The following is a 25,362-nucleotide window of genomic DNA, read 5'->3' as shown; positions in this document are numbered from 1 at the left end:
CACACGGGTTCCAATTTTCCTGCACCCTCACCAACACTTGTTTCCTGTTTTTTCCCCCTCAGAGTAGCCACCCTAATGGGCATGAGATATCTCATTCATTGTACTGTTGATTTTCATTTCCTTAATGATTAAGGAATCTTTGTGTTGGAATCTTTTCATGGACTCGTTGGTTATTCTTCTTTGGTGGAAGGTCTATCAAAGTCCTTTGCCCATTTTTTGAATTGGGTTGTTTCATTGTTGAATTTTATAAGTTCTCTGTATATTGTGGATATTAATCCCTTATCAAGTATGATTTGCAAAGATTTTCTCCCATTCTGTGGCTTCCCTTTTTACTCTATGGATAGTGTCTTTTGATATAGAATTCTCATAAAGCCCAATTTATATCCATTTTTTTTTGTTAGCCATACCTTTAGTATCCTACCCAAGAAGTCATTTCCAAATTCAAAATTAAGAAGCTTTTGCTCCGTGTTTTCTTCTAAGAATTTTGCCATCTTTGCTCTTACACGTAGGTCCTGGTATCATTTTGAGTTAATTTTTGTATGTGGTGTTAGGTAAGGGCCCAATTTTCTTTTGCATGTGGACATCCAGTTTCCCCAGAACCATCTGTTGGATAGACCGTGCTTTCCCCCACTGAATGGTCTTGGCACATGTCAAAAATTATTCATATTTGTGAGGATTTTTTCTAGGCTCTCTATTCTATTCCACCAGTCTACATGTCTGTCTTCATGCCAATACAACACTTTTTATTATGTATCTTTGTAGTAAGTTTTGAAATCAGAAAGCATGAGTCCTGCAGTTCTGTTATTTTTCAGGATTGTATAGGCTATTTGGAGTCCTTAAGATTTCATATGAATTTTTTGATGGGTTTTCCTATTTTTGCAAAAAAAATGTGGGCATTTTGATGTGGATTGCATTGGATCTGTAGATTGCTTTCGATAATATTGACATTTTAACAGTATTGTCTTCCAATCCATGATATAGAATGTGTTCCACTTATGTATGTCTTCTTTAATTTCTTTCAGCAATTGTTCCCCCCCCCCGCCATAATTGTCTTGTAGTTTTCATTATACAAATTGTCACTTCCTTGGCTAATTCTTAAATATTATATTCTTTTTGATGTTATAAGTGAAACTGTTTTGTAAGTTCACTTTCAGATTGTTCATCACGTATAGAAACGCAACTGTTTTCTGTAGGTTGATTTAAAAAAAATTTTTTTTTAATGTTTTATTTTTGAGAGAGAGAGACAGCGTGAGCAGGGGAGGGTCAGAGAGAGAAGGAGTCACAGGATCTGAAGACAAGCTAAGCTGTCAGCACAGAGCCCAACGCGGGGCTTGAACACACGAACCATGAGATCATGACCTGAGCCGAAGCTGGACGCTCAACCGACTGAGCCACCCAGGCGCCCCGTGTGTTGATTTTGTATCCCACATCTTTGCTGAATTCCCTTACTAGATCTAACATCTTTTGTGTGGTGCCTTTAGGGTTTTCTATATATTAAGAGCATCTCATCTGCAAACAGAAATAATTTTACTATTTTCATTCCAATTTGGATGCCTTTTCTTTTTCTTGCTTAATTGCTCTGGCTAAATTTCCAGTCCTGTGCTGAGCAGAAGGGTGAAAGTGGCCATCCTTACCTTGTTCCCTATGATTGTCACAGGTTTTTTATATATGGCTTTTATTATATATATTATTCTTTATAATAATTACATTATATACACATTTATTATGTTTATTGTTATACTTATTTTTATCATGAAAAGTGTTGAGTTTTGTCAAATGCCTTTTCTGCGTCAACTGAGATGACATGTGCTTTTTCCCTTTCCAAATCTTCTAGAATTTGCAAGTCTTTAACAGACTCCAGAGTTCCAAAATGGTTCTATCAACACAGGTTTGATTTTAGCCATTATTATTTTCTGTGACTGATCCCGAGAAACTTCTAGGTATCAAACCAACAAAACCATATAGTCAACGGTTTAAAAAAATACATCTTTATTGTGTTTCATTGTTCTTGCGTGATAGATACCTAGTCATATAGACTTAGTCTCCATGTTAAATATAAATTAAGCAAACACAGAAAACTATAAACAAATCAGCAAAACTGCCGGAAAACCACTCCAAGCCATGAATCCTTATTAAAGGGATGAGAAGACGATCTTAAATCAGCATATTCTGAAAACTGTTACCTGCTGCCAAATATAAATGTTTAAAGAAGCAATAAAGGGCTAAATGACGTGCAAGAGGACCGTGGTGGACCCTCAACGCCACATCCAGGGAGTCAGGCAGGACCGATGGCTCTATCTGACGTTTCAGCAAAGTATCATCTTTGTGTAAAAAAGATCAGAAGCTTGTCCTCAAGCTACAGGGAAATGTCAAAGCAACCACCTGAGAGCATGGCCAGAAGCCTTGCGAGTCACATGACTCTGGAACACGAATGCCAGAGAGCCTAAAGATGAGGAAAACATCCATTCCGCCCCAAAAGCCACTCCCAGAGCTCAAAACCAGATTACTAACAATGACTGAGGATCAGCACATGTCCTGAAAAGTCACAACTGGAGCAAAACATACAGACATATAAAACCTGGAAAAGTCTTAGATTTCAGATCAGAAACCTTCAAACATTAACCTTGAGAAAGGTTTTTTACTGCAGCCAAAATACCCAAATTGAGACTGGCCTACCGTGTTTTCCCTATAAATTCTGAGATCTAAATCCTTGAGAGACAGGAGATGCATCTTGTCCTTAATCATCTCTCACGGGTGCACACACACAGGGGACCTGGTGTCCCAAGTGTCCCCGAGCCCTCTTCAGGGCTAGAGCAGTTCAACCAGCTGGTGGAATGGTGCCGAAAACTGCATCAGGCCCAAATCCCACGCGGAGGGCAAAGTTCAGCTGCAACAGTTTCCACTGCTTGCTAGGAAACAGCCCCACGCCTGCTGAGAAACAGGAGCGGTCTATGACTGCCTTCGAGACCGGTCTCTGGGCTCAGTGGCGAAGACGGCAACCCCGCTTTTCCGAAAGTGAACGCGGGGTCACGTTCCCACGCGGGCTCAATTACGAGGCTGAGGCCGTGGGGCTGCGGACAGTGGACATGAGGTGCGATTTGTAGGTCTTGCTCAGGCCTGTCATCCAGAACTTGAGCAGCTTGACGTTGTCCTCCTCGGATGCTCCAAGGATACTCAGGAGCTTCTGCGTGTCCTCTTTGGGTCGACTGTCCACCTTGGTGAATTTAAAAAGGACCTTCACTTTGCTGAAAAAAATAAAAAACAAAGCACTCAGACACCACAGCATAATCGCTCCAGGGCCTAACGGCTTCAGAGCCCTGCAGGCGGCTGCACGCTTCGGGACCTCTTGCCTGCCCAGCGCTGCCCCCCCCCTCCCCCGGAACGCGGCTGGTGCCTCAGAATGGGGGCAAAACCCGCAGTTCCTTTACATTCATTATTCCCAAGCTTCACTGTATTATTACATCAGGACAACGTCTGACTAATTGAATTTGACAAAAAATTACTAAGGAAAAATTATTAAGGGAATAACTAGTTAGCTTCAACGGAAAGGTAACGTTTGTTATGTGGCTTTCAGAATTTTAAAGTTAATTAAGCAGCAAAAATATCTTCTCTTGGAGGAGGTGTCACCTTCATGTCACAAAGGAGCAGCGTGAGGACTGGAGTGCTGACTTTGCTCGCGGTCACCCAGCTAACAGACTAAATGGCAAATATGCTAACTTGAACCCAAGCTCTTAACTTGTAAGCTACCCCATTTTTAATGGAGGCCACAGCTTCTTTTTCTGGAAACAGTTTCAGGTTCTGGCCAGCAGAATGTAACTGCTGCCAGTCGCCCCCCTCCCCCTCCCCCTCTGGGAGAAAGCAGAAGGCGGGGCCGACGCAGCCTGCTCACTTCATCCACTCCTCCTTGAGGCAGACGAGGCACTGGTCCACCACACCCACGGACAGATTCTGGTTGGTCAGAGCAGCTTCCATCTTGTTCAGGATGGTGGGGCCAACTGGGAACAAGGGCGGGGCCGTTGGCTCAGGGGCGGGGCGAGGGGCAGGCCCCGCCCCTCCCCCTGTGAAGGGGAGCCCAGCTCAGCAGTACCCACCTCGGTCTGCGGCTACGGGACTTCCGCTGGTCACGACGAACTCGTACTTGCTGAGGGACTGGTCATCCTCACACCTGATGGGGTGGAGGCTGGAGCGAGGGGCTGTATGGGCCTCCACGACCACAGCAAATTCTGCAGCAACACAAAATGCACTGCTCAGGAGCCTGCGTCCTATCGCCACTCCCAAGTCCTCTCAGATCAAAGAGGAGAAACACCTCCCCGGACTAAAGCTTGGGCATTTAAAGCCTTTTTTGGTGTATTTGCAAATAAACACAGTAAAGGGTTAACTCTTGCCTCAGCTAATGCGTTATGTTACAGTAACTACTAATTCTATATCTCAGTTCACTTACCACCACCAGACTGACTTGTGACGTGGTCCTCCTGTTAGCCCCATTTCATGACAGGGAAACAAAGTGGTTTGGCCTAAGGTCACACAGCTAGTGGTGGTGAAGAAGTTCAAACCCATCTCTGAAACCAGGAACCAGTATTCCAAAAAAAGGTGCCGCCTCAGGGACCCAGGACCCAGCCCGGGTGCATCACCCTTCCGGCCACCTCCCATAGGTGTGCTCAGATGCTCAGAGAAGCCCCTGGCCTTCCTGTGGAGGCTGGGATTTACCCCCAGGCCAACCCAACTCCCCAAACCAAAAGACAAGGACCTGACGAGATCCTTGGCTCTGCCCGGAGGAGGGAGCCTGTCAGCACTGAGGGCAGGGCCAGGCTGAGCAAGCCTCGCTGTACTAATGAATGTCAAGGGTGGATTTAAGGCACGTAAAGAGTTGCCTCTGGATTCTTCTTGGCATCACCAATCCAGCACATGACGAGCCCCTGCTGTCCATCTGTGTGGTGCCCCCTGCCCCCCAGGGCCATGCCCTGCCCTCCACAGAGAACACAACCAGACCAGCCACCCTTACTCCGAGGCCGCCTTGTCCAACCCTCACCCATTTTATGGACAGAAAAGAGATGCCCAAAGCCTCCGGGAAAGCTGCTCCCCCTGCTTCTGAGCCAGCAGCACTCCTGCGTCCACAGTGCGATGCGCTTCCGCTTGTGCGCCCTGAGGTGCGGGGACTCGGGTCAGACGGGAACGGTACGCACCTGAGGACAGCACGTGGGAGGGGATCTGCACGTGGGGGCTGAGCCCCAGGAAGTTGCACCGATAGGCCTCCTCGTACTGGTTGCTGTAAGGGATGATGCGGACACAGCCCACTGGCAGCATAGTCTAGAGAGGACGGAGTGACTCAGACGGACACCAGCTGGAACGTCCCCCGCCTCTGCCTGTCGCCATCAACCACATCCCACGAGGCCTCTGTAGCTCAGCGCAGTTTCTCCTCCCAGGAGCCCTCCCTGGTCACGCAGCCCCACGGGGGCGTCTCCCACACGGCCCCGCTCCCATCCCGGCATCAGTCACGCAAGACCTGAGCCACCTCTTGCTTTGCGGTACTAATCTTTCTACTGTTCGTTGGTTTCTCAGATGTCTGTCTCGTCCCTCATCCCAAAGAGATTTTAGGCTTTCTGAGAGATTATGTCCCATTCATTTTGCGGCCTCACAGGCCTGGCCAGACGTGAAGCATGCACCAGCTTTGAGGACTTCAATATCCTCAGAGCCAGACCTGCACCCTGGGGCGCAGACAGCACGGTAGACCTGCATCCCACCTGACTCATCGGGAATGTCCTGTGCACAGGAGCGTGTGGCGACCCAGACCTGCCTCCGCGGCAGCTGTGGTCCACTCCCATGGCTTGTTAGAAGGACTGGGGATGGGGGATATGGTGGTCAGTTAACAACCTATCAGGACAGCATACTCCACTGGAAGTAACGGCCACAGGTGACTGCCGTAGTAAACAGTAGAGAACACAACACAGATCTCAGGCTCAGGCACGAACCTTTGCACTGAGCCGCCAATGCCTCCTAACGTTCACACCCAAAGTCAGGATTAAAAAATAAAAAAGAACCCACTAGGCAAACACGGTCCTGCTACCAAACACTTCAGAGAAAAGATTCTCTTACCCGAAGAACTTCAAAAGCTGACTGGACAAGGTCTGCGTCTCTGCTTTTCCAGATCACTTGATTCCCCATGAGAACATGCCAGGCCAACATGCGAAAAGACGAGGCACCCAGGACCTGAAAAATACAGGCCTGTGTTTTCTCTGTGAGTTTCCTTCCGTGCACCTCAAGTTATTCGTGTGCTCTCTGCACAGAGAAGGGCCGGGGACTAGCCTGCAGTCAGGAAGACAGAGCTGGAAGTCTCTGGATTTGCACCTGAAAGCCTGATCCCAAAGCCCTTGTACACTTTAAGATATTTTCTCCAATTTATTTTTAAAAACTTGAAGCAGAGAAAAGTGTTACCGTTTTTGCAACAGCCATTCTCTCTCTCTCTCCACCGTTTTGCTGAACCATTCGAAAGTAAGGGACAGGCAGCATGACACGAGCACCCCGGAAGGACAGGGCTCTGGACACACCCCCACCCCCCACATGAATGTGCCACCAGCCCAGGACCCGGAGCCCCGGCCTCTAACACTATCTTTCCCAGCTGCTGTTCCTCAAACCAGGATTCACTCACGGGCCACGACTGTTTTATTTATTCTGCTGTCTTTATCCTGCTTCAGCCAGAACACTCCCTCCCTCTACCGGACTTCTTATAACTTCCCTGACGCTGGCATTTTAGGAGAATTTAGTCTGTTATCCTACGGCTTATAGCATGGCTTCAACAAACAAAAAGGGAGGCTAGAAATACTAGAAATCTTATGAGACTCTTTTAGCTTCAAACTACTCCCACCTCCCAGGGAACTGAAGAGTTCTTCCGTCTTTAAACTACACGAGCAATCAACAAGGGTGACTTCAGCCAAATACGGGATTTGATGGGCGAATGAGCCTCATCCAGAAGCCCCACAGAGCACCTGCCGCTAAATCAGTCTTAACTACATTTTCCAGAACAGAAACAACCACCTTTTGATATAACTCATGCTCACTATAAAAATAACCACAGAAAAGTACAAAAAGAGACTGTCCTTATAATCTTGTGATCTCTTGCTCCATGGTCAATTGTGTGTGAGACTCCATCTCTGGCGTTGCATACATAAACACACACACCACGCTGCACAATATGCTGTTTACTTTCTTTATATTTAATGATATTCCATCATTTGTATGCAAGTACTATGGTTGGACATCTGGGTTATTTTCAATTTTTTGTAAGAAGGGCCATCGTTTCTACTTTGCACAGTGTCTAGGCTGCGTGCAAACCAACAGTGGCGTTAGCTTCCTTTAAAAGGTTCCAGAATGACAAGATTAGAGAACCACGAGAGGCAAACCATGCAGGTCTTTCTTTAAAAGAGACACCTACATCATCACTAAAAGGGGGGGCACTGACCCCGTGACTAAGGTACCCCCGACGGTCCCTGCTGCATTCAGCCTCCCATCTAGGTTTTTCTGGTTGCTCCTCCCCAACACTCCCGCTGGTGTTGAACACGATGCGCCTGAAGGACCAAGTGCGTTGCATGGGGAGGGGGCTGGGCTCTTCTCCAGAGCTTCTGAGCCGGGCTGTGCCCCAGTGCTGCCTACCTGCCTCATGTGGCGAAGGGACTTAAACACAGACGCCTTTCGGGGCTGCCAGTTCCCACAGTCTGAGAGCGGGGAAGAATCTGTGGGGCATTTGGTCAGCTCCCGCCCTTCTGCACCAGCCGGCGCGACAGGGGCTTTCTCCTCCTCCTCAGCCTCAGAGTTGTCCCAGCTTTCAGACTCCTCTTCTAAGTCTGCAAGGCAGACAACAAAGATGTTTATGAAACACGTTGGCCCTGGATGCTTTCATTCCCTGGAGGCAACAGGGCTGCATCCACTTCCGCACATCTCCTGATCTGCGGTTTTGGCCAGCTCCCTGCGCTTCTCGTTGCCCTTGGAGCCCTGGGGTGAGCAGGGAGGCTCGTTCTGCTTACTTACTGCCTGACTGCAAAGCCTCGCACCGCGTGATGAAGCAGGCACCTGCAAGACTAGAGCTGCTCACAGTCATGGGAAAATTCAATGCAACGCTGAGAAAGCTGACCGCTCATTCACTGGACACTTCCCCAGGCAGGCGCTATGCTGGGGGCGGCCACACGCTTTTCCACTTCATCCTTCCAAGTGTCCTGAGGTCAGTGCTACTCTCATTTTACAGATAAGGAAATACTTGTTATTTCCATTAATCTGTGTGACAGCTGTCACAAACGATGACATCTTCATTCGTGTTCCAAGAGAGACCCACCAGGAGCGGCCTTATCTGTGCACACAGAACACGACAGGAGCAGAGCCAGGATCTGGTGCCAGGTCTGTCCAAATCCAAGTGTGCTCTGAGCTAAACTGCAGTCCAAGACATGACAGAGAGCCCCGCATGCCTGCACGTCTATCCTTCCTACACGCTCAAATGGACTTGGCTCTCTGTGTAAACGCTCTCACCGACAGACTACGCTTGCTGTGTTCACCAGCCTAGAAATTTCTACCTTCTAATCAGGGCAACAAATGGTTCCCAGCTCGACTTGACCCACGAGGACAGGAAGTTGGACGGCAACGGTTTTGTCTTGCAGAGCTCGCTCTGCTCCTGCTGAAACTCCGCTCCCCTTCCCCCACTCAGGAAAGCAGCACATTGGAGTCCAAGTGCGTGCAAAGTCACTTGACCAGGAATAACCTGCAACCGCTCCAAGTCATTAAGGTCAATTCTATGCAACCTGAAGCTTGTCAAGTGTTACTAGTAACACACCACACACGACACACATCACAAGTCTGGTTTACCCAACCCCAAAGCTGAGGCCGTGGACCTGTATCACCAAGAATCAAATCATCTCTGAAGGAAAAGCACAACTGTGACGGAGACCAGAGGTTCCTGGCCTGCCACACGCCGCAGCAGAATCCCCTGGGGAGTTACTTAAAACACCCAGGACCCTGAGCCCTACATGTGGAGCTCTGGCCATGAACTTGGGAGAGGACCGCCCAGATATAGGGAAGGCTTGGGAACCACCCTTGAAGGAAACCTTGGGTCCAGGTGACATCCAATAACTTTTTACTGTTAAACAGCAAAGAATGACAGACTGTCTAGAGAGACCAAACACCTGGTTATCATAACACAGGGGCAAGAAAACCTTCAATCAATCCATCTTCTCCACAGACTAACAACGCCAACTGGTGACTTTCCCAACCTGCCCAGAGCACTGGATACTTTCACGTGACCGTCAAGACAAAGGAGACAGGAAATCATGATAAAAACACCAAGAACAAAGGGGAAGCCCCTGCAGCTGCTCCCCCTGGCTTTCTTGTCCTCGGGTCCCCTTCGTGAGGACGGAGGGCCTGGAGGCTGTGAGGCAGCCTCCGGCACCAGCTCTCCGGGCTCACCCGCAAGCTTCTCCATCTGGACCAAGGTGTCCTCCGTGGGCGCGCCCTCCAGGAGCTTCTCAGTCAGCCGGCTGCCGCACGCTTTCAGGAGCCTGGAGAACAAAGCACCATCTATGAAGTGTTCTTGCCAGAAGACGGAACCGGAAGCCAACCAAGCCTTTTGATCTGACTACTAGTTTAGAGTGAATGTGATACAGAAGATCACACTGCACGCACCACTGTTAGGACGAACAAAGTCCAAAAAGAGAATTTTGTGGGACATGGACCCAGGTCTTCCAACAAAAGGCACGGGAGAGTCGGTGACGGGCGCACAGGAGAAACCGCTCCGGGCTAAGAGAACAATCTGCACCACAGAGTGGTGGGCCGGCCCCACTTCAAGTCAGCTCCGAGGCGAACCAGGAAAACTGAACGTGGACCGGGCTGGATGCTGCTGCGGAGTCTGTCCGTTTGGCGGGGCAACGGCTCTATGTTTGCAACAACACAACTAAAATGTGCTTCAAAAAACACTCTGGAAAAAAGTGAGGAGGCAGAAAAAGCAGTCCAATGTTGATAACTACGACAGCCGGATGATGAGGGCGTCCAGTTCATTAGACTATTTATTCTATCTTGAGTCTGTCTGAAAACCCCCCTACATGGCTGCACGCTGGGTGGAGGAGACAGAGTCCTTCCCTTGATGTCACAGGCCCTCAGGAGCCACCCTCGAAGACCTTCGTTCTAGGCGCCTCCTGGGCACCTGGGCCTGACGCAGAGGACGAGCCCCCACACCCAGCCGCCACGGCACAGGAACGAGAGTGGGGGAGAGCCTCCGGGAGGGCATCTTGCAGTGGAAGGAACAGAAGCCATCTGAGGCCAGAGGCCGGACTGGTGGTTTTCTTTTTCTTTAAAAAAAATTTTTTTTTTAATTTATGAGACAGAGACAGAGCATGAGCAGGGAAGGGGCTGAGAAAGAGAGAGACACAGAATCCGAAGCAGGCTCCAGGCTCTGTGCTGACAGCTGAGACACGGGGCTCAAACCCACAAGCCCTGAGATCACGACCCGAGCCGAAGTCAGACGCTTAACTGGCTGAGCCGCACAGGCGCCCTGCGGTGGTTTCCCCGGCAACGCTTTCCTCCTGGCTTGGCAGGTGTTGGTGAGCGGCACACTCTGCACACACAGCACGTGCTTGACGTGACCTCGCCCACTGCAGCCACCAACCTGCCAGGTGACCGCAGGCCCGACCGATGACTTCCCGAGAAGCCGAGCCGGAACCACCAGCTAAGCCACTCCCAAATTCCGGACCCACAGAGCTGTGTGTGATAAACGTTTATTGTTGAAGACAGAAAAGCGGGGTGAGCAGTGCTCTGGGTACAGGAGCACCATTTTTAAACGTATCACGGGGAGGGGCGCCTGGGTGTTCAGCCAGTTATGTATCCAACTCTTGGTTTCAGCTCAGGTCAGGATCTTGAGGTTCATGAGTTCAAGCCCCAAGTAGGGCTCTGCACAGATAGTGTGGAGCCTGCTTGGGATTCTCTTTCTGCCCCTGGTCCCCCCTCCCCCCAGCTCATGCTCTCTCAAAAAATAACTTAAAAAAATAAATAAATAGGGGTGCCTGGGCTCAGTTGGTTAAAGTGTCTGACTTCAGCTCAGATCATGATCTCACAGTTCGTGGGTTCCAGCCCCATGTTGGGCTCTGCGCTGACAGTTCAGAGCCTGGAGCCTGCTTCGGATTCCATGTCTCTCTCTCTGCCCCTCCCCTGCTCAGCTCTGTGTCTCTCAAAAATAAACACTGACAACTAATTATTTTAATGATAAACAAACAGATGCTGGGGAAGTGAGTGCCACCTAAGTACATGTGGCCCATGCTCCGGGGGAGACACCTGGAGGAAGAAGCGGACCGCAGCCCCAGTCACAGCCCCAGTCGATGCCTGCCAGCAGGACACAGCAGAGAGCCACCTAGGGGAACTCATCCAACAACTGTCCTCCCCAGATTCGTGCATAACCCAACCACTATGCCGTGACTGCTGCCGTCCTAACAGGGGCTGAAACACCTGAACATCTCCTTACCAAGCAAAGGAGGTGTGAAGGCACGCCCACAAGTTGTCATCGCTTGTCAAGGATGTCAGCGAACGAGCGGCGTTACCATTCCTTTGGTGCAGGAATGGCGTAAAGGCCGTGTTCATCCTCTGGGCACGCTGCGGGCATCCGAACTGTTCTGCCTCAAATACCTGAAATGCAAAGGGAAGGGTTAGTCTGCTGCTGTTGTTTTTAATGTTTATTTTTAAGAGAGAGAGAGTGAGAGAGAGAGAGAGAGAGAATGAGTGCGGGAGAGGCAAAAAGAGAGGGAGACACAGACTCTGAGATATCAGCACAGAGCCCGACGCGGGGCTCAATCTCACGAACAGTGAGATCATGACCTGAGCCAAAACCGGACACTTAACTGACTGAGCCGCCCAAGCGCACTGGAAAGGGGTAGCCTTTCCTCTGTGAACCACAGAGCCAGCAAGCTCACAACCAACTTGCCGATCCTCCTCCTGAAAACCTAGTCCCGGGGCGCCTGGGTGGCTCAGTCGGTTAAGCGTCTGACTTCGGCTCAGGTCATGATCTCATGGTTCGTGGGTTCGAGCCCCATGTCAGGCTCTGTGCTGATAGTTAGCTCAGAGCCTGGAGCCTGTCTTCAGATTCTGTGATTCCTTCTATCTCTGATCCTCCCCTGCTCATGCTATCTCTCTCTCAAAAATAAACACATTGAAAAACAATTTTTTAAAAAAAAACCCAGTCCCATTCTGCTGTCCTGAGGCGGGGCATAGAGAGTGCTGCCAGCCTCACAATTCCAAACAGAATGGGTCCACCTCACAACTTGATTAGAAGCCATCTGAGGAAGAGGAATATGTTAGGTATCTCCTGTGCCCTCCCCCAGAACCCCCTCCTCAGGCCCTGGGTGGGACTGAGGTGGCACGTGGGGGGGTCATCAGTGTTACTCTCCAAGTATGTCCAGTCTCCCCTCCCAGGAGCACAGAGGCTTCCACTGAGGGACCCTGTGTGGGCGGGATCTCGTTCTGGCAAAGAGGGGAGAGAAACAAGGCCCTCCCGCAGAGACGGGAGCAACAGCCCACCGGCTGGGCTGACTACGCTGAGTAGACCCCCCGTTTTCCTGCAGTGGACACAGAACAGAAACAAAACCCAAACGGTGGTTTCAGGTCCCTGGGGTCCGAGGGCTGTCACCACAATGTAACCTGGCCTATCCTGAGACAGGATGCCACAGCTACAGGTCTACGCTGCTGGTAGGTTTACAACATGACTGACGACAGGCTTCTGAACTGAAGGTCAGAGGAAGCCCAGGCACCAGGACGCACCAGGGCATCCGACCGCAGCGCAGAAGCCCGAGCCAGAAGAGAGCTGGGACAGCGGCGGACTCCGAGAGCCCAGGAAAGCAGGCAGGACTGACTGGGACGCTCACCACCAGCCCCGACGCTGAACGCAGAAGATTCAGACACAGCAACAGCGTGAGACCCAGAGGTCATAAATCCCCCCGTGCTCTGACCCCTGTCGGGGTGGAGTTCCTCCCTCATGCCACCCACTCTTTCTGTCGGGTCACCTTGAGTGCCTTGCCCTGCAGCTCGTCAATGATCCCTCGGATCTTCCCAAGCAGGAAGGGCCAGGAGTTGATGAGGTAAATCCGGTCCATCATGATGGCAATGATGCTGTACCAGCGCTGGAAGCCCCGGGCCAGGCTGTCTTTGATGAAGAAGGTGTGGCTGAACACGAAACCATGCTGCTCATCCCCAAAGAAGATGGGGCCTTCGCGGCCAGGGCACACCTGCCAAGATCACCAGTCATTCCAGGGCACAGTCCTGTGCTGGCTTCAGTGACAAAGGTCCAATCCTCCTTGTCAGACTTACTTCTCTGGACTAACTAGCATTCGTCATAGGAAGGGTGGGAAAGGTGGGGCCAAGAGAGGCAAACTGCTTTCACGTGCTCCTGGAATCAAACTTTCTAAAGATAATATCTGCTATCCTGGACTCCAAGGGCAAGTAGCTTCATGGTTTCTCTCCACCCTGACCCATAAATAACTCTACTCAAATACTGTAAATAACCCAGCCTCAACTTCACCAATGGCACTCTTCTGGGATATACTGGAGAAGGTCAAAATAGTCACCGTAGTGTCCATTCAATACAATTTGTACGCGTCGTTTAAGGGAGAGAAGTTAGAGGTCTCCCTCACGACACACTCACTCTTACTTGACACATGGTGCTATCAGGCACAGTCATCTGCTTCTAGCCCATTAGCAACAGGAGATCAAAGGAGGGAATCAGCTGAAGGTGGGCACAGAGAGGGGGGCTCCGTGTGCCTGCGCAAGTCAGCACAGAGAAGGGAGGAGATTTTACAAATGGATTATGAATTCTTTATGACAGATACAAACATAAGAGTCAGACTTGAACTCCAAACAGCAGCCGGGTACAGTTAAGGAACAAACTGATTTGCCCTTCAGTAGGTTCTGAGAGCACCCAGTGACCACTAAGGCTCGTAACGGTGAGGGAGGCAATAAAAAAGTGGTATCTGATATGATAAATGACATGTCCCAGTAACATTTAAGATCTTAGAAATCTATTCACTGAGAATGAACAGATAACAGAAGTCTGGTGCTTGAAATGATAAGCTAGCAACCATTTCGAAAACTGGCATCCAACCCAAACTATTCTGGAGTTCTAGAGAACTGCAGCAGCTCTGCGTCCACTCACTGACCCGCCATCCTCTTCACTACAGGACTGACTGTCTTCCTCACTGTAACCAGTACCGAACTTGTTCGGGCACCCTGGAGGTGCATGATACTCCCAGAGTCCCCCGGGGGCCGCGGGGCTCACCTCACAGCTCAAGCTCCGCACGCAGGCCTGGCGGACGATGCTGAAGAGCTGGGGGTGGTTGGGGTGCTGGTGACTGACGTACTTAATCGAGGTCTCTTTATCATGGCTGATATAGCCAGGATGCCCCGAGGCAAGTGACCGGCAGCCCTGCCCCCAGAAGGAAAAGAAAACCGGTTAGTCAGGGAGCAGGCAACATGCTTTCTTATGCACAACGGGACAAAAGACTCAGTCTATTTCCATGTAAAAACAACTGGCTTCCAGAGTACTTACCTGAAGATTTCAATGTTTTGTGAACGGGAAAACCAGGGCAGAGAGATCGCAAAGATGGTCAAAGAAAGAGTATGAACCAGATCTAATCTGAGTGCTTACGTAGCTGGTATTATGAAGGGTTATGCATACGTTACCTCATACAATCCAAAGTGCAACCCTATGAGATCATTACAGTGAGAAGCCCCATTTTACAGAAGGCAAAGCTGAGGTCCACACAGAGCTACGTGCCAGCCTGTCCTTGTTCCTGACACAGCCACTGAGCAAGGGCCCCAGGCAGTTGCCAGGATTCCAAGCCGCTGCCACACTGAGAACACGAGCTCAGATCGTGTGCTGTGGAGCAGAGGGAGCCGCCACCGCCTTGGTGCCAAGAGCACGCATCCCGGGCTACCCACACCTGACACTGCAGGAGGGTAAGGAGCGAGCACCTCCCGTGAGATGCAGGAGCCCTTCCATGGCAACCCAGCTCAAGGACTGTGTGTGTGCCCAGCCCTCTTTCCTTCCTTCTCCTTCCCAGCTGTTAGGCTTGCTCACGGCAGCTAGGCTCTCCCCACCTTCTGCTTCCTCACAGGTGTGCCCGGCAATAAACAGCGCAATCTGGGGCTTGCTACCTGCTTCCCAGCGGCACCAAACCAGTGTGGATGGATTCCTGCTCACCCTGGAGTGACAGGTCTAACACCACCCCTGATTTCAGGTCCCGACCCGAGGCACTCTGTTGAGGGTGAGCAGTCTGTTGAGGGAACTCAAGCTTCATTTCTCCAGAGCTCACAAAATGATACCCAAAGTAACAGCCAGGACCCCAGGAGGAGGAAACTTCCTAAGAACGCTGGACTGAGGGAAGTGGAGCCTAGGCGGGGCTGGTGTGCAGACACGAGCAGTGGAGGGGTGGGCTGAAAAAGCAAAGGCTAGGGTGAAGGGAAAGAACTAAAGGGACGTGAGAAGAAGCACAGTCCACAGGACCCACAAAGAACAGTCTGCGCTCACACCTTCCTATGAGGTCACACCCACTGCTCTTGTCCCACAGGGTGTCCTGCCCACGCTCCAGGAGGTCAAATACACAGCACGTGTCCCTGTTGAGAAAGAAACATCTCCAACACCCTGAGAGACACTTGCCTCGCACATGTCCGACTTTTTGGGCCCCGGGCTGCTGGACTCCGCACTGGCCCCTTCGGCTGGGCTGTGAGCACGGATCCGACTACTCATCTGAATGCCACCTTCCTCCTCCTCGGCCTGTTCGCCCTGGCCAGAGCTGTCCCCATTCCCAGCGCCCTGAGGAAGCGGGGCGTGCAGAACTTCGGTGCAAAAGAGAGTGCGGGGGCCATGGAGCTCGCAGAAGTGACAGAGAGCGACGATGGCGTTCATGGTGTCCAGGGACAGCAGGGGGCCTGCGTGTTGGGGGAGGAGAGGCAACACCATCAGCCGCCCAGCCTGTGTTCACACCCCAGAACCTGCCAGCTCCTCAGGGGCACAGAGCACAGGGCAGGTGCCCGCAACAGGCTTCCCGGCCAGCAGCGGTGGGTACCCACCCAGCACTGCGCCAGGTGCACAGGAAACGAGATGGACGAGACTTGGTCTGTGCCGCCCAGGAGTCACAACAGAGGAAGGAGGATGCAATTCAAGGATCATGCAGAAAACCCTTCAGTTAGAGCTGTGACAGGGCTACGAGGTAGTCAGCACGGAGAACACAGGTGCGAGTGACAATGGGGTAAATGTGACACAAATAAATGCCAGTGGGGTTTGGAGGAGACACTCATTTATTCAATCAACAGCAGCTGTGCTGGGTGATAGGCTGCCATCCTCACGGAGCTTAGCCCTAGCTGGGGAGGGACACACGACAGATTGCTCGCTCTCCTGTGGTGCCAGCCTGGAACAGAAAGTACCGCGGGGCCAGGGCAGAGAGGTGCTGGAGGCGGTGGGAGGCGCTTTTGGACACAAGGGCCCTGAGTAAGAGCTGAAGAGAGCCCTGGGGGCAGAGGGGGCAGGACTAGGGGTCTGTCTACAGAGCTCGGTGATGAAAGCATAAGATGAAGAAGAGGCGGATTTTAGGGAATCTTCTAGGCCTCAGTAAAGACTGGAAGTTTCTACAGATTGGAGAGCCTTTGATAGGTTCTGATGAAAAATATGGTAAATGCGCATAGAAGCCAGTGGCCAGGATCCAAACCCTCTTTTCTTTTGGGGACCCCCTCCCCCATCATGGAGCCAAAGAAGGCAAGACATCCTCTGTCCTCATTCCCCCTGCACGGCACGACCAAGGCTTGGCCAGGCGGAAGCTGAACCCCGAGGGAGACAAAGCAGCAGACCCAGTGCAAACACCACGGGGGGGGGGGGGGTGTGAGTCCTGGGTAACAGCGTCCTCAAAACCCCACATGGTGTGTCTGTCATTGCGGCCTCCCTTCTCCAGCTGGCTCACTTACTCTGCCACCCAGCTGGCATCTCACAGACAACCTCTCAGCTGCCACAACTACTACTACTACTGCTCTGTCCCTGTCCCCATCCCCGTCCCTGAGGGAGGGGCTGGAGCTCAAGTGTTACCAGTGCGAATGACAGAGGCCAACACAAAACAGAAACCGAAGAGAAGGTCAGCTGGGCCGACGCGAGTCAGGCATGGGGATCAGACGGGATGTGGGGGTGCCTGGCAGGGACGGAGAGCTGGGCACTTCCCGGAGGGAGGTGGGCAGTGGGAAAGGAGACAGGGTTAGAGAGACAGCAGGACATTTGGCTGGAAAACCCTGGGGGGGAGTCGGCCTTGGGTCGTACCTACAACAGTTCTCGACACACAGCGTGTCAAGTGCTGGACAGATGAGGGGATTTGGGAGCTGCCAGTGACCAGAGGCCAGTTGCTGCCCAGGAGGTGGAGAGCTCACCGAGGATATCTCTGGGCAGGAGACATTCAAGGGCACAACCATGGGAACACTAGTCTGAAAGCCTAGTGTCCCGAGACCCAAGTAAGTGAATTTAAATAGGGGTTCCACCAGGCTCATTCTGGTGAGATCAAGGAAAATGGTGCTTTAAGAATCCATTGTGGAAGAGGACGTGAGGTGACCACTGACGGAGTAAGATCCTCAGAGAAGTAGTGTTGAGGCCCAAAGGCAAAGGCATTAACCCTGGAAAGAGAGGCCACATCTCCCTTGAGAGACATAAAAGAAAAATACAGTTCCTTCCGGCAAAACATCCGCATGAAAGCAGCACTTGCTAAGGTTCACCCACGTGTTAGAGCATCAACACGAACCTTTATCCTCGGCAAAATCACACGACCACCGTCCTGCCTACACGAGAGCACGCAAGGCCATTTCCAAATGTGTCAGCAGGGCAGCCATACTTCAGTTCTAAGACCTGACGTTTTCTAGGGAAGAAAAAAAAATTAGAGCAAATTCTACACACAACGGAGTTAGTGACACACAAATACCAAGCAGCTTACTGCCAACTTAAAATCAAAACATCACAAAAAAAGATACGGGGCTTCCCAGGGCCCTGAACCACTTCGGGGGCCTCTCGCCTTTTGGGCAGTGGAGGACAGCAAGCTGCCAAGGCAGCCGAAACGTGAGCTCCACTTTTACAGGTCTACAGCACTATTTTATAAAGGATTTCTTGAAATACAAATAGATTTATGTCTTTTTAAACACAAAATATTATAAAATATAAGGTCCTCATCCTTCCTACGCTTCGTCACATGGGGACTGCCTTGGCAGCACACATAACAGGCCAATTCAGCCCTTCACACCTTGGACCTGCAAGTTTCTCTCCTCCTCAAATGGGAAGGAAAGACCAGAAATGATGTTGCTCAGCTACTTCCCAGCACCCATGGTCAACATGGGATACTTTCGTTAAAGTTTTCTGGGTTTTGTTTTTTAATTAAAAAAATTTTTTTAATGTTTATTTATTTTTGAAAGAGAGACAGAGTGTGACTGGGGAGGGGCGTACACACACACACACACACACACACACACACACACACACACAATCCGAAGCAGGCTTCTGGCTCTGAGCTGTCAGCACAGAGCTTGATGTGGGGCTCCAACTCACGAACTGTGAGATCAAGACCTGAGCTGAAGTTGGACGCTTCACCCGACTGAGCCACCCAAGGTGCCCCTTTGTCTTGTATTTTAAAGAAAAGCAGTCATGTCAGACAAGAGGACAAGACTTCTGACTCTTCCGATCAGGAGTACCAAAGGCCCAGGCAGCCAGCTCTTATCTGCCCAGTGATGTCAATCATCTTACTTATTCTCATTCGGCACCACCCGAAAGCTGAGGAACAGAGGAACCCCTACCTCTCAGGGTAACCACTGCACACGGAATCAGAATTCTGAGTAGCAAGAGTTCAGTTCTCTATTCAGTCTCCAATTCCAATCTCTACCAGATGTTTATTGAAGAAAATAAACTGGTTGGAGTATGCCTAACAGCTCTTCCCTGCCAACTAGCTCCCGGGAATCCAAGGAAGAAGCACAAATCTGCACATTACTCCCCATCCCCACCCCCAAGTCTCTTCAATTTTATATTCAAAGGAAGAATCCAAATAACTGGAAGAGGCAGGGCCCTTTCCACGGCCCTGCTCTCCCAGGGGCTGAGCCCGGCCCTGGGTGTGTTTCATCTACTTCCTGTGATCTTCTCATAGGACCACAGAGGACCAAAGAGGACTCTGCAAATAAACCCAGTATCATAACAGCTCTTAGCCAGTAATGACCCTCAGAATCCTCTGTACCTTCTCTACCTAGTCTCCCACGGGGGAGTCTCATTAGGTCAGCAGCTGGATCTCAGCAAGTGCAAGGTGAAAAGTTCCACAGCTCAAGCCCATGCACACTGTGGTGGCTCTGCTATTTCTACTGACTTCACCTGGTTTTTGGTTTACAAAGTTGCCGGATGTATGACACTAGAAGGGCAAGCATGGTCACATGCCACTATTTCCCAATCTCTTCATAACAATGTTGACAATCCAATGCCTCCAGCACTTTCTCTGCTGTGACATGGAGCACCTATTGCTACTCTGCCTGGACAGCGCGGCAGGGGTCCAAGGGCTGGAGAACCAGTATGACCTTTCAGCAAACTTTTTGCCCTCTGCCTCCAATAGCTGCTGAAGATCACCGGGGGCCTCAACTCACAATGAGCCAATCCTTGGGGACATTTTTTCCAGGTGGTAAGGATGCCTCTGACAATACCCGCCAAACTGGAGAGAAATGTGGTCTTCTACCCACCCTTGTAGGCCTATCAGCTCATCAGAGTGCCCGCCTCAAAATGCCAGCCTGGGAAAAGAGTTATGACACACACCCTCTTCCCTAAACCAGAAGGAAGCAAAACCTGGGTGGGAGGGAAGGCCAAGGGTGCAGTCTCCTGGAAACATTAAAGCAGAATAAACCGACGACGCTGATGGGGCTTGAACCCAGGTCACGTTCCTCATCCCCTTTACGGTTCATGGGTTTGTCCCGCACCCCACCCCACCTCCATCCACATCCCAGGTTCTCAGTAACCCCTTCCACTCTGGCCCTCAGCCACCCCGATCCCTAACACCGCACACCAACTCAAAGCCCGGCTGTGTCCCCGCAGCTAACCCGAAGGCGGTCAGGCTTCTCCAACACGGGTGCGGACCCACTCCCCTTCCTCGCCCCCAACGACTCCCTCCCTCGGCCACCACCCTTTTTAAGCCCTCCTCCCGGAAGCCAAGCTCCCGTCAAGTTCCACGAGCAGCCGGACAGCCCCGCTTCGGGCTGCCTGGACTAGGCAGGGGACCGCTCCGGGGCTCGCTCCCGCAAGGGCAGTCGGAGCCCGGGTCGTCCCGGGGGCGCGGCGGAGCTGAATTCCAGGGAGCGGGGAGAGCCCCGGGCCCAGCTCCGGCGCCCGGGCCGCGGCGCACCTAACAGCGTCCTCCTCACAGGGCCCGCCCTGCACCCCTCCTCGAGCTCCTCGCCCCGCCGGGGCCTCCGCCGGTCCCCTCGAGCCCCGCCTCGGAACCCGACTGCCTCACTCACCGGCGGCCGCTGCAGCCGGGGCGCGGAGCCCGAGGCGCGTGACTCGGCCGGGCCGGACCATCCTCCCACCACGCAGTGGGGGCGCCCGGGCCGGCGGAGAGCGCCTCTGCTTGCGACGCGAGCCGGGCCTGGCCCCGCCCGCACACTCGGGAAGACCGCGCGAGCCCGGCAACGCCGAACTCTGACGGGGAACATGCAGCGGCTGCCCGACACCTCCCTCTTTTGGCACCAGGCTTCCGCGCCTCCCCCCCCCCCGGAGAAGTACGGAATGGTTCCAGCCGCGCCGGGCTAATGGAGGAAACCATTTCAAGGAGGGGGGGGGATGCTTAAAATTAAGAGACATTTTAAAAAGAGATTTAAGGAAAAGTGTAGCCAACTTAGTCCAGTGCTCCCGGTCCGCACCGAGGAGAAAATGAAAGAGAATGTCTCGACGTTAGGACCGGGAAATGTCTTATAGTTTCGCCTCGGCTTTTATTAAATTGCCGATGAAACCCGTCTTCTGTGGGACGTGCGGGCAGGTGGCCGGGAGGTGGCCATCTCGTGACCGTGGAGAAGCGCACGACGCGGTGGTGCGGCCAGTTTGGTAACCGGAGGTGGAGTGCGGTTTGAGTGCGCATGTGCGTGACCCACTCACCTACCCGAACAATAATAATTTATCCAGGCTTTTTAAAAGTATGAGTCAATTATTAAGTAATATATATTTTTAAAACCTGGCTGTTCGTTATTCAGTCTGTCTGCTTAAGATTAATTTTAAGGCCATCAGTGCATGATGTCACGTCGGTCCTTAAAGTGAAGAGATAGAGGGATGTGAATGACACCCTGAACCGCAGGAAATTCGGTTTGACCTACGAGATGGTGCTGCCACCTTGTGTCCGGTCCGATCCAAAGACAGCCGAACTGTATGAGCGCCTCATGACGGAGACCTGGTCCCTGTGCTGCCGCCCAGGGTGTTCAGAAGAGGTTGTCCTCAAGTGTTGGGGGGAAAAGCCTGAACCATTTTGAAGTAGAAGTAGGTGGTCGTGTTTTTTTCAAATCACAGCCGTCACTTCTTTCTCTCTGAATTTCCGTGTTAGAAGACAGAGAAAAAAAATTGCAATTTGTTTTCTGTCTTCTTTTAGTGGTGTGATAAAACATTAAGGACTATGGGAGTTATGGGGTTAGGCATTGCCTTTATATGTTTACTTAGTCCTACTGCTCCAATTCTTCTTGATACTGAACAGCACAAACTGAATATATTGGCTGGTAAGTCTCAAGATAATTTTTGAGGGAAATAACAGAAAACCGACAAGGATACCCTGATTTGGAATTCTATTTTTTACTTTTGCCATCAGTGATTCAGATTGAGATTGAGGAGCGCCTGGGTGGCTCAGTGGGCTAAAGCCTCCAACTTCTGCTCAGGTCATGATCTCCTGGTTTGTGAGTTAGAGCCTGTGAAGGGCTCTGTGCTGACATCTTGGAGCCTGGAGCCTACTTCAAATTCTGTCTCCTTTTCTCTCTTTCCCTCCCCCACTCATGCGTTCTCTATTGTGCTCTCTCTCAAAAATAATAAACATTAAATTAAAAAAAAATTCAGATACTTGAATTTTATTGAGTTTGCAGAATTCTTTGAAAGCCTTAGTGGGAAAATGCAAGAAATGTTTGTAGCCTCCTCATGTGGCTGTGCCTTTTCAATCTTTAAAAGAAAACATCGTTTCCAACATTTGTCAGAGTGAACAGGATTCACCTTGAAAATGACCATAGCATCAATGCTAAATACAAATCTGATTAACTGACTTCCACACTGATAAGCAAATAATTTACAATACTTTCCAAAAATTTCAGTTATCATGACTATTTTTATTTGACAAGTATATTGCTTGTATATTCTATTGTTTCAGGAAACCAGGAAGACTTTTTTCCCTTTTTTCTCCCCTTTTTTGGTAATCTTTGTTTTTTTCCCCATTTTTCTCTTGGTAGCTGTTCTTTAAAAAAAATTTTTTTATGTGTTTTATTTATTTTTGAGAGACAGAGAGACAGCACGAGCAGGGAAGGGTCAGAGAGAGAGGGAGACAGAATCCGAAGCAGGCTCCAGGCTCTGAGCTAGCTGTCAGCACAGAGCCCGACACGGGGCTCGAACCCACGAACCGTGAGATCATGACCTCAGCCGAAGCTGGATGCTTAACTGACTGAGGCACCCAGGTGCCCCTGGTAGCTGTTCTTGAAACTGACATTCGTTATATAGGTTTTAAGCCAAGAAGCAAAAAATATTTTTTCCTGTATTGTAACTGATTTGAAGAATTAACTTCCTCGATTTGTTAGTGAAGGACACCACCTTGCTCAGATTATCCTTATTTTCATGAGGACAGGCTAATGAAGGTCCCAAGCAGAGGACGGTTTATTCAACCACTGCCATTTTCAATTCAGTGCACATTCAACTTCAGCTAGACTCCTCTTGTGTCACTAAATATCCTTTCCAGAATCGCTGGCTTCAACCACCTACCTCTTTTGGAGGTGTTTTCTCAAACCTATAAATCTGTTTAAAGGTAACAACTACATGCCAATTTCTTGCCTCAGTGAATTGTGCCAAAGGGTAATAAAACTGGGCTGTCACACAGTATAAACTTTCAGTGACATTCAACGAAAGGGACATCTTGAAAGTCAGAAAATGTAGCCCACGTTATCAGTCAGTGAGAAAGCAAAGCTGGCAGTAATGTCCCAAAACGCTCAAGAAAATGAGATACGATGATAAACTCAAATCTTCTATCCCATAACAAGAACTTTATGGGGCTGCCTGGGTGGTTCAGTTGGTTGAGCGTCTGACTTAGATTTTGGCTCAGGTCATGATTCCAGGGTCATGGGATCGAGCACCACGTCAGGCTCCACACGGAGTATGGAGCTTAAGATTCTTTCTCCCTCTGCCCCTCTTCCTGGGTCCTGCCATTTACAGTCCAGAACATGTTTTCCCACCAGTGAAATGGGCCCAATCAGAGCTAAAGATTTCTTGATGCTTTCCTGTCTTCCTACCACTAACCAAAGGCTTGATTGACTAGGTATTGGCCAGCTCACCATCCAGACTGATGGGCTGTTTCAGGGACACTAGTTACCAAGACCACTGAACAAAGTCTCACTGTGAAATTCCTCATGGAGGTTTTAGGTGTGCCCCTACCAACATACGGTCTTATATGGCTGTAGAATACAGTTGGGTTTAGGACTCAAACCACCATGTCTCTGAATCAGTTTTCAGTTTCAGGAGAAGTAGGTTTCATTTATAAGCAATTAGATCTACTATTTATTTTTTAAATTTATTTTTGAGAGACAGAGAGAGACAGTGCGAGCAGGGGAGGGTCAGAGAGAGAGGGAGACAGAGAATCTGAAGCAGGCTCCAGGTTCTGAGCTGGCCGTCAGCACAGAGCCCGACGCGGGGCTCGAACCCACGAACCGTGAGACCTTGACCTGAGCCAAAACCGGACGCTTAACCGACTGAGCCAGCCAGGCGCCCCAGATCTACTATTTTTAATCACATCTCATTATTTTAAGGGTACTATAATAGATTTCCTGTTATGAAAATAATTAATAATCTAAGCTTTTCTCTCTTCCAGCATCCAAAATAACTTTGTGTTTTCAGACGTGCTTAAGTTGGGAGTCTATCCAGCTGATGAAAGCTGCAAATACTGGGTTCAGAAGGTAGAACTCATGCAAGGCCTCTAAGTCAGCTTGAAATTTTAGGTATGAGACAATGGCCTCTGCATATAAGGTGTCAGCTAGTTGCAAGAACTATTAGTATAATATTTCCTCTTAAAAAAACCCGCTAATGTTAATTTAGCTTTTTTTTTTTTTTTTACCACTTTAAGCTTTTAAAAAACCCCTCCCCTAAGAATTCAACTGATAGGTTCTTTTTGTGTCTTAATCTAATACTAGCTGCTTGTTAAATATTAAATACCAAGAGGTTTCTTTATGTCTAATAAGAAACTTTACCAGTTCATTATGGATCCAGGCTTGTTAAATGCCTTTTACAAAGAGCAGAAATTCTCTGGTCTTTTGATTTTAGGAAAGGATGCATTGATCCAGCTGCCTAAAAAGGATACCATGGATTTTTCTCATTCACAAATACCTGACTTACCTGCTCATTTATTTTCTCTGGGCCTTTTGCAGCTTCTCAGACTTGCATGCAAATAATATTTCCTTCTCTAAAGTGGTTACGATTTCAAGTTGCAAACCCAGAAGCTCAGAACTTACAAACCCAAAACTGTATCTGTGTAAAGCAAGCAGTGGGAGAGAATTAGAATACAACTGACCATTGGCATAAACGGAGGCGGGAACTTGAACAAGGTGGGTCCACCCGTGGACACCAAGGGTTCGGCACACCTAACAACCCAAAACTTAACTTTCCCTTCTGCCAAATTGTTAGAAAAGCAGAAGTATGAGATGGCAAGGAATCAGTTACTGAGGCATCTGTTACAGTGCTGTTCCATCACCGAGCTTTGTTTAGGATTTCAATTTACTAAACAAAGGAGGTGCCGTCCATACAAGGCAGAACACCCCCCTCCCCCCTTTTTGCCCGTTTCTACCATTCTTGGGCTCAGAAAACATTTCCTACCATACCAAAACATGCAACCAGAGGTTTCTTGGAATAATACCTTATACTAGTAGATCCCAAATTGGAGCTCACTCAGATCAAGCATACACATTTAAGAAAGCATATTAAAAGTTAAATGTTGTCCCTTTGGGCAGTTCACATGGTTCCAATACGCACAGAAACAAATACATGCAGCAGGTACTGAAATCTAAGGGCAGTTGTTCTCATTAATCCAGGGTATTTATTAACATCTGACATTACTGTGAAAAGATGAACTTGAAAATTCCTCAAAA

General features: G+C 50.0%; 1 protein-coding gene across 4 annotated transcripts; it reads right to left on the bottom strand.

Moving 5' to 3' along the window:
- Positions 1–1,965: 1,965 nt before the first annotated feature.
- On the bottom strand, positions 1,966–20,687 carry FLCN (folliculin). 4 transcript variants are annotated; one of them, XM_029927609.1, is made up of 13 exons: positions 20,515–20,687; positions 17,784–17,897; positions 15,668–15,939; positions 14,288–14,434; positions 13,020–13,241; positions 11,489–11,649; positions 9,445–9,536; positions 7,648–7,838; positions 6,094–6,207; positions 5,184–5,307; positions 4,092–4,223; positions 3,890–3,995; positions 1,966–3,245 (listed from the first exon to the last, which is right to left on the bottom strand). In XM_029927609.1, the coding sequence occupies exons 3-13, from the start codon at positions 15,914–15,916 to the stop codon at positions 3,050–3,052; spliced, it is 1,734 nt and encodes a 577-aa protein (XP_029783469.1). In that variant the 5' UTR covers positions 15,917–15,939; positions 17,784–17,897; positions 20,515–20,687; the 3' UTR covers positions 1,966–3,049. The 4 variants fall into 4 exon arrangements, with proteins under 4 accessions (XP_029783469.1, XP_029783470.1, XP_029783468.1 ...); XM_029927610.1 differs by lacking the exon at positions 20,515–20,687 and adding an exon at positions 20,400–20,505; XM_029927608.1 differs by lacking the exon at positions 20,515–20,687 and adding an exon at positions 18,823–20,077.
- Between the last annotated feature and the right edge of the window lie 4,675 nt (positions 20,688–25,362).

Source organism: Suricata suricatta, chromosome 17, assembly GCF_006229205.1.
Source record: "Suricata suricatta isolate VVHF042 chromosome 17, meerkat_22Aug2017_6uvM2_HiC, whole genome shotgun sequence".
NCBI classification, from domain to species: domain Eukaryota; kingdom Metazoa; phylum Chordata; class Mammalia; order Carnivora; family Herpestidae; genus Suricata; species Suricata suricatta.
The sequence above is the reverse complement of the archived record's forward strand: the minus strand, read 5'-3'. Positions and strand labels throughout refer to the sequence as shown.

Bases quoted from the DNA above. Each gene is read 5' to 3' on its own strand.
- FLCN (XM_029927609.1), bottom strand. From the start codon at position 15,916: ATGAACGCCATCGTCGCTCTCTGTCACTTCTGCGAGCTCCATGGCCCC. The intron at 11,650-13,019 runs GTGACCCGACAG...TTTGCATTTCAG, and splicing joins TGCAGGGCAAGGCACTCAAG to GTATTTGAGGCAGAACAGTT. The intron at 7,839-9,444 runs GTGAGCCCGGAG...TCTGCCTTGCAG, and splicing joins CCAGATGGAGAAGCTTGCGG to ACTTAGAAGAGGAGTCTGAA.